At 33.3% G+C, this 9,761-nt stretch overlaps 1 protein-coding gene across 1 annotated transcript; it reads right to left on the reverse strand.

The window, feature by feature from the left end:
- Positions 1-624: 624 nt before the first annotated feature.
- On the reverse strand, positions 625-2,789 carry LOC114721171 (uncharacterized). Its single transcript, XM_028906992.1, has 4 exons — positions 2,520-2,789; positions 2,203-2,423; positions 1,314-1,911; positions 625-1,029 (listed from the first exon to the last, which is right to left on the reverse strand). Exons 1-4 carry the CDS (start codon positions 2,787-2,789, stop codon positions 625-627), a joined length of 1,494 nt encoding a protein of 497 aa, XP_028762825.1.
- Between the last annotated feature and the right edge of the window lie 6,972 nt (positions 2,790-9,761).

Genomic DNA, 9,761 nt, shown 5'->3' on the forward strand with positions numbered 1-9,761 from the left:
TTTTCATTTTTGAATTGTTGAGTAAAAACACAAAACTAGGATTGTTTCAGATTCACTTTAGATTCTACTGATTTCGCAGTCAAAAACACAACTTATGACAGTAAAGTAAGGCATGGAGTTGATGAAACTATTGCCATCATAATGTTGGAATTTTAGATTGTGTTTTTAAGAAAAATCTCATATTACTTACAATTGAAAAGGCTTAGTGTTTGCTAAGATGTGAGTTTGAGGTGGAAAAAGGGCTAAGAAGAGGAGCTGACAGTTAGAAAGACGATTTGTTAAAAACTAAGACTATCATTGTTTAGTTGAGACGCAACCATAAATAACACGACCCAAATTAACAAATAAGAAATTAACACGCACAGTAAAACATGTGGCCCATCCTAGAATTAGTTCAAGCCAAGTTCATCTCCCCAAGATGAAAGGAACAAGATTGCCCAAAATAACTTCTAGTAAACATTAAAACAAATATCATGGATGACAATATTTTTTGAGATTTTGCAGCGTACGTACCATCATTTGAAAGCGCAACAAGACATACAAGTCTTACACTTTACATTACAGATTAGTATGAGCTACGAGGAAACATTTGAACCAAACGTCACACTCAAACAAACAAGTCTTTTAGTTTTGACACCAACAATGATCATTACGAGTATCAAAAGCACAAAGATTAGAAGCTGAAAATATAGATGCAAATTGCTCATGAACCATGGGATGAGTCCGCTTGATATTGTTCCACCATTCTTCCTCACCTTCAATGGTTTTCAGATTAGCTACATTGATTGTGTTGAAAGGTAACGTTTTCAAGTTAGGGCATTTTCGAACATTTAACTTCTCCAAAGAACGCCATGCCAAATTTTCACTTGAGCATATGAATTTGAAGTTTAACAAGCTATCTAATACCAACACCTTCAATTTCGGAAGTATCTGTTGCTCCCCTTCAGCAGGGACCTTGAAAAGAACTTCAATTCTTGAACAATTTTGAACGACTAATTTCTCCAGTTTAGGAAAATCAATATTTGCTACCTGAGAAAAGATACTCGTTAACTCTGGACAATTCTATAATTTCAAAGTATGCAACATGGAAAAGCTTCCAAAATAGAAGGGGCCCCTAAAAACAATCCTCAAGTGTTCCAAATCATCCAAATGTAATTGTTGCAGGTTTGGCAAGAGACCTGCATTGGTGCAATTGATATTGTATACCTTATCTCCTTCAACAATGATTGACATTTGATTACACCTTTCTATAAGTAAATCATGGAGACATTCTGAGTTTGATGTCTTTAGCAACCCTAATAAATTTTCAATACTCTCTTGTGACAGATTAGCTCAAATGCCTTAACTTGAGAGAGCATCTCAGTGATTGCCAAGTCAACCCTTTCATCGCCATTACAATACTTTACACATTTGGAAATGCTATCGTCATCAAAAGACTCAATGATTTTTGGATTCTGTGAGCTTTCACTTCTCACGAAAAATGGACATGGAGTAAACTGCTTCTTACCTCTCCTTGATTTTCGGCTCTTTAGGAATTTTCCAAGGGTTTCTGAAGAAGGAAAGCTGCATCGGAAAGTTGTTAGATTTTCCAAAGAAGCAACTTCTTCTATAATATTTTCAGCATCATCGCACCATTTTGATAGGGACTTCACTTCAATGGTTAATTCTTCTAATTCGCGAAGCTTTGAAATTCCATCACAATTACTGCTCGCAAAGTATGAAATTCTTAGACACCACAAACTTTCCAAGTATGGCACAAAATTTATTTTAGCACCTCGAATGTCAAATACCTCAAGATGTTTAAGTGGTTGGATACCATGCGAACATATTTTCAATCTTGAACAACCATTGACATAGAACGCCTTAAGCCCAGTTAATCCTTTCAAAGATGGTAACTTGCTTATTTTAGTCCTATATAAGTTTAAAGCAAGAAGGTTGCTCATACTTTCAAAAAAGTCTAATGGGATTTCAGCCAACCTCGGATTCTTTTGTAGCAACGGTGCCTGAAGACTCCCACAATTCTGATTTGCTGGTAGACTATCTCTTTTACTACCAACCATAGAAACCCATCTCGCATGCTGCCATGATTCTGATCTGAAGGGCTCCTTATGTTTTTCATTGTTAAAATAAGTTCTGCATTCAGAGTTTTTATATAATATATGTAAAGCAAGTTGCCTATAAAGGTCATTCATTTTAACATACCTCATTTGTTCCCCTTCCTCCAAGAATGCAACATTAACAAGGGACCTCAATACTGTATCAATAGCTCTAGTGCGCATCCCACTGTACTTAGTAGTTGCATCAGCATCACCAAGAAAGCCCTGAGCTATGCAACACTCCACTAAAAAATCTGTGTATATCTTGCTGTTTGCAGGATATAGTGAAGCATAAAGGAAGCATTTTTGTTCACTTTGATCACGTAGCTGCTTATAACAACAATTTTCCAAGGTTGAGAATAACTCTTCTATACCATCAACTCCAACTTGAGCCTAAGGCATACATTCATTCAAAGCTCTAACCCAATCAGGAGGAGCCTCTTGATGGTTAAAAAACCTTGCAATAGGATCTATAAGCAGGGGAAGACGAGCGCAGAACCTCTTGCATATCAGTTGAATGTTTGGTGTTAAATGCTCGACACCAGCAATGTCTCGAAACATAGCCTGCGCTTCATCAGGGGATAACTTTTTAAGCTTGACGTTCCTATTAACATAATTCGACTTCAAAGCAAGAGGATAATGAGTGGTTATTACCACCTTACTATCTTTTTTGTCATTTGAAATATCAAGCATTGCCCAAATCCCATTGCATGCGAGTCTTACGCCATCTAAAATCAGCAAATATCTTTTGTCCTGAAACTCTTTCTGTATTCTTCCAGCATCAGATTCATTACCTTCTCTATCCACCTTTAATCAATCTGCAATTTTTTGCAGAATTTGAGGGTCTCTAGTCTGCTCATCAGACGTCACTTTGATGAAAATCATCATATCAAACAACTTGTCAACACTATCGTAGAAGTGGTCATTTAAGTGCCGCATTATTGTTGTTTTTCCCACTCCTTTTTTTTCACAAAGTGTCACGCATTTTACTCTATTATCTTGTAGCAGAGTCAGAATTTCTTGAAAAGCATTCTGAAGAGTCGGATACTTCCCAATTGATGGAACACCAATATCCTTTATGACCCTCTCTGGCGGCTTATAATCAACTAGAATCTTCTCGGGACATTCTTTAAGAAGTCCGATTACTTCACTGAGTGCCCTCTTCATATTCTCTTCAAGACGATCTCTTTTCGAAATACATAGTTTCTTTCTCCCTACATTATCGTATTCTTTATTCAAGGAAGCCACCTGGTTCTTAATATTTGATACGCGCTCCTTCCAAAGCTTGTAAGCCTCAGACGGATCTTTCTGTATACTATTGTTCCGAACTTCGATGTCTAGATCTCTTTGTAGAGCAAGTAGCCGCTCCAATCCGTAGTTTAGCGCTTCATGTTTGCCAGCAAGCGAAATGGAGCCCTTCCCAACTTTGGACAACGGAAACTGCACAACAGGCGCGGTAAGAGTTGCAACCGCGGGAACAATTATCCCAGCCATCGGTATCTCAGCCATTGAGGAACCTCAGCCTGCGGGGAAATGTACGGTTCAAGAAATGTTAGCATAGAATATTATTAATGGAATAAGTTTGATAGAATCATTCATTTTAAGATATTTTATAACTATGTCGTTATAAGAGATCACTCATGCATGTTTTATAAGCTGACTCCTTGAATTATCATCCTGCTCATATTTTATCTTATAAGTTTGTTTGTTTCCTTTTCTTTATTGAAAAACTCTTAACTAGTAGGTGTCATCATTGTTGTCAAATTCACAACTTGACTCACCAAATTTACTTGTTTTTACATTTCTAGTTTCCAAAATTATATCATCTTATTTTTAAACTTCTACCGCTGGCAAACTCTATTGAACTTACTACTGTCTTGGTCAAACTTGGCAAGCTTGCAGAATTTTTACTGAGTTGAGCAAGTCAAATATGTAACCAGTAGAACTTGGTTTATAGAACGTGTAGAGGACCCATCCAAATAAAAATAAAAGTCAAAAGGAAAAAACTAATATTAATACAAAAACAAGAAATGCCAAAATTTGAAATTGTAAAGTGGTGTGTATTCTTTAAAGTATTCTACTATGTTTTATCATCAAAGGACTCAAAAAGAAGGAGGTGAAAGACTGAAAATAGGAAGATGTTTGGGCTTAAATAGAATTGTTGTTATTTTTTATTTTAATTATTTAATTATATACTTTTAATAGCTCCAGTATTATTGATTAGAACTAAACTCTTATGAGTTTATGATTCAAATTCACGATATGAGTTTACATTTTTGTTACCAGTTTGCTTAAACTCTAAGTTTGACAATCTTGGCTGCTATTGTTTTCTTAAAAGTGATTTAGCAGACAATAATCACGCTTTTTTATTCCTTTATCTTTCTTCTTTTTAAAGCAAGTTGCCCGCGTGAATAATTCACGTCCCTAGTAAAGTTAATATTGGCAAAAACAATAGATGTACAATTTTTCAATCTAATCTTAGCACATAACTTTTTTATGATAAAAATTTAAGCAGATAAAATTTCAAGATTTTAATAAATCATTATTAATTGTGAGAATCATATATGACAATATTTAATTAGAGAATTAGAGCTAATACGGGTTCTGCTTCTCTCCTCTGTTTTTTGTATCCGCTGCTGTTCGCTGCCTTGAAACGAGGCCGTTAACTGCATAATTATATATATATATATATATATATATATATATTAGGAAAATTAATCTTTGGTCCCTATAGTTTTGACTCATTTGTAACTCAGTCCCTATACTTTGACTCGGTACAACTCAGTCCCTCTAGTTTAGACTCAATTGTAACTCAGTTCTTGAAGTTTGACTTGCTGCAACTCTATCCTTATAGTTTTAGCCATTTCATAATTTAGTCCCTCCTTTTATTAGATATATAATTTTATTTTTCAAAAACACAAGGACTAAATTATAAAATAGACAAAACTATGGGGACTGAGTTGCAGCGAGTTAAATTTCAAGGACTGAGTTACAACCGAGTCAAAACTAGAGGGACTGAGTTGCACCAAGTCAAAGTATAGGGACTGAGTTACAAATAAATAAAAACTATAGGGACCAAAAGATTAATTTTCCCATTAATACATAAAAGTAGAGTACAAGGTATGAATACCTGGCAGCATGACACGTGGCATCACCAAAGATCAGATGAATGTTCTTTTTTCTTTTAAAAAAAAAAGGCCACATTTTTTTACCCATGTTTCTACCCATGTTTTCACCAACTGTTTATTATTAGAGAGAATTTTCTAGTCAACATGTCATAATTTTTTCTAGGATATGCACGATTATTCAAATTATTCTAAATTATCTAAAGAAACTTTGAAAATTTGTATTTGGAATGTAAAACATGGTTATGCCACTTAAAATTTAAAAATGACACGTAATAATTAAAAATTATATGAAGAAGTATATTCCTAAAATATGGAGACGTGTGGCAATTTTTATTATATATCATCGTTGGGTATAATCATAAAATCCGAATTTTGCGTGGCAGTTTTTATCACTATATATTTAAATGCAATATGCCACTTAAAACTTAAATTGACCACTTAATAATTAAATTGATTTATGAATGAATAAATTATAAGAAGAAGTATATTCCCAAAATATGGAAATGGGTGGCAATTTTTAATTATATATTTATCGGATAGTTAGTTTATTTTAAACGTTGGGTATAATCACAAAATCCAGATTTTGCATGGCAGTTTTTATCATTATATATTTAAATGCAATCTTCTACAAGAAATCCCTCATAAAATCATATAAATTTTCCTTTTAAAGAAAAAAAAAATCCCACCTTTGTTAACTATTTTTTTAAACTATTTTCTGCCCATGTTTATAATAGTCTTATACATCTGCATTGGTGATCGTGTTTAGTTTAAACTTACAAGCCCAGAATTTCTTCTTTTTTCAAATTATTTTATATTATTTGATTTATAAATTGATAAATCATAGGAAGAGCTATAGCCCCAATATCCAGAAACGTGGGGCAGTTTTTTTTATTATATATTTATTAGCAGTTTCTTAAAATAAATTGGTTATGAGGATATTGGGTAAATTTATCTGATCATGATTTATATGATTGTGGCAGTTTTTTATTATATATTTAAATATATTTAAATGCAATTTTCCTACAAGAAATCCCTAATAAAATCATATAATTGTATCTTTTATTAATTATCAATAAACCAAACATAAATCCAGAAAAGTGTGGGTATAATCACAAAGTCTGGATTTTGCATGGCAGTTTTTATCATTATATATTTAAATGCAATCTTATACAAGAAATCCCTCATAAAATCATATAATTATATCTTTTATTTATAGCTAATTATTAATAGACCAAAAATTTGAGTAATCCCTTGGGCATCATCACGCATTGTTCAGTTTCATTTGACAGCATGTTTCTGAAACCCATGTTTGTGATGTGGTCTCGTGTGCAGATCATGCCCAAGTTGTATGATGCTTGCCTTGACGGTTATCTGATGTAGTATCTGCTCATAAAAGTGTGAGCACCATTCCAATGTTCCTTCCTATTCTTCTCCCATTATTGATAGTGTCAGTCAGGATTTTGTGATTATAGGTGTTATGGTTCCCATTTTTGATGCAATTCATTCCCTTAATCCTAGCAGGCAAAATTGGTGGATTAGAGTTCGTGTAGTTCGTATGTGGACCATGCCTGGCCGCTATTCCCATGAAGAACTCTCCTCTATTGAGATGCTCATTCGAGATGAGGATGTGAATAATGCTTTAGTATCATTCCCTTTCCCAATATGTGGTATAAATCAATGCTTCTCGTGTGTGCAAGGTGATAACATACATGCTAGGGTTAAGAGTCCCTTCATTACTTGTCATCTGAATAGCTTCACAGAAGGGAAGCTTTGTATTATTTCCTACTTCATGGTTACACCAAATTATGGGTCGTAGAGGACAACTGATCACCCATATCGAATGAACTTTATGTATTCCATGGCAGTCCGTCCCCTTCCAGAAGATGATCGTATTCATCAGTTTGGATTTGCCTTTCGTTCGTTTGCTCATATATTGTCAAATCAGTTTGATGATCGCTACTTGACTGGTTTGTGTGTTGTGTTGATGTTTGTCTTATTCTGATCTCATTTATGGGCTATGTTAGGTGAATTAGTGTGTTTCCTGTTGTGCAAATGTCATTGGGATGTTGTCTGCTATTGGAGAGAAGGAGGAGTGCAATATCAATGGCCAAACTTAGCATAGAGTTAATGTGGAACTGATGGACGATGGGTACGCATGGAAGTTGTATCCCTAATGTGTGGCCACATGTTTTGTGTTATTCATCTTTGCTGGACATAATTCTAATGACATCTATGTTGTTTATTTTTTTTAGAATGGAGAAGCTTGATTGCACACTCTGGAGGGATTTTGCAGATGAGATTCTCCAATTCATGGCAGGGAATATATCCAGTCCTGTTGTTGTCATTATCCAGCTATGTAAAGTTAGAGAGTTTAAATGTATGGTCAATATATTTTGAATAATCCTATAATTAATTCTATCCTCAATGGGTCTAACGTGTTTGTGTTGTGATTTTAGCCAAGAGGAGAATCTCAACCTCTATGTATTCTTCAAGAATCTTCATCCATTCCTCCATTCCTGAAGTGGAACATTTCATGTCAAACTATGGTTTTGGGATTCAAATTTTCATCTGTAGAGTACTGAGATTTTTTCCTACGTTCGATTATGTATTAATTTTATATAGCGTGATGACTAATGCGCACAATTTATGTAAAGCCAATATATTGCTTATAACTCTGGAAGCAAGTGGTAACAAACTCACTTGGTGCAAATTGAAGGCAAAAGGTGTCGATGTGGGGCAAGTTCTGGCTAGGATTGCTTCCCAGTCAACAATGAGTGTTGCTGATGAGTTACTGTCTATTGAATTAAGGTGAAAGATATCTGATCTTCATTCATTAACTGGGGTGTGTGTTTCTTATTTTTCTCTACTATTATTCATTGTTCACGTAATATCTTCAGATTCATATCCATGCTGTTTTTTGGCTATTACTTTGTTTTTTGTATTAATATAATGATATTAACAATGAAAATTTAGATATCATTTGAATGGGGTATTTTCACTTCATATTTTTATTTAATGTGCTACCTAAATGTTTGTTCAAATTTCATGGGAACACATTTGATTCTATATCATATGTCTGTACTTACAGCTTTTATTTTTTTAGCTATTTATCTCCTCAATTTCCAGTATAAGTAATAATTTCATATAAAGTATGCTGTTGGCCTATACAATTGTCTGATAAGATTAGGGCCAATTATTATATTATTTATAATGGAGTGTTGGGTGACTAATCTCTACATTGACAATGGTTTGTTTCTAATTTTTTTTATCATTTAAAGGAAACAAGTGGGAGGTGGTAGGATGGAGAACACCAAGTATTGTGTATCTTTCCATTTCCTGTGTTGATGAAAAGGAATCAAACATTCTTTCATGCATTAGCTTTTCTTTGTCTATACATCTTTCCTTGTAATTATTAAATAAGACAATATCATATCAGACTCAAACATCATATTTTTTCTTTGAAATTATTACCTGTCACATTATCATATGACACTATTGTATCCAATATCTTTCAAATGGCTAACCATTTTCCTTTCATTTGATTTTTTATATGGTAATAGACCATATTACACTCGTGCATCGCACGGGTCCTATACTAGTTAATATATAAAAGTAGAGTACAAAACACGAATTGTTGATAGGCCAACACATGGCATCATCTTTGCGTAGAAAAATGGTCTTTATTTTTTCTTTTTATTCTTTTTTAAAAGCCACGTTTCTATGTTTCTACCCATGTTCTGCACATTCCTGTATATAACTCACCTGTGGTGTCAGATAATATGTTTTATTTTTTTATTTTTTACAAAAACCAAAATTTCCTGCACGTCCCTATGTATTTAATCTATTAATATGTAAAAGTAGAGTACAAGGCATGCGTATTTGGCAGCACGACACGTGGCATCACCAAATATCAGATAAATATTCTTTTCTTTTTTTTAAAAAAAAAAGGCCACATTTTTCACCCATGTTTCTACCCACATTTTCACCAACTGTTTATCATTTGAGAGAATTTTCCAGTTAGCATGCTATGATTTTTTCTACGATATGAACAATTATTCAAATTATTTTATATTATCTAAAGACACTTTGAAAGTTTGTATTTGGAATTTAAAACACAGTTATGCCACTTAAAATTTAAATTGGCCACTTAATAATTAAATTGATTTATAAATGAATAAATTGTAGGAAGAAGTATATTCCCAAAATATGGGAACATGTGGCAATTTTTAATTATATATTTATCGGATAGTTAGTTTAGTTTAAATGTTTTTTCTAGGATATGAATGAGTATTCGAATTATCTTATATTATCTAAAGATACTTTGAAAGTTTGTATTTGGAATGTAAAGCCACTTAAAATTTAAATTGGCCACTTAATTATTAAATTGATTTATAAATGGATAAATTATAGGAAGAAGTATATTCACAAAATCTAGAAACATGGGGCAATTTTTTCATATAATTATATCTTGCATGACTTACTAACAGACTACCACTTGGCTTCACCAGAACGTAGGTAAATGGGTTTTTTTTTCTTT

The sequence above is a fragment of the Neltuma alba genome, unplaced genomic scaffold (assembly GCF_004799145.2).
Source record: "Neltuma alba isolate B1F8T4 unplaced genomic scaffold, ASM479914v2 tig00012014_pilon, whole genome shotgun sequence".
NCBI classification, from domain to species: Eukaryota; Viridiplantae; Streptophyta; class Magnoliopsida; order Fabales; family Fabaceae; genus Neltuma; species Neltuma alba.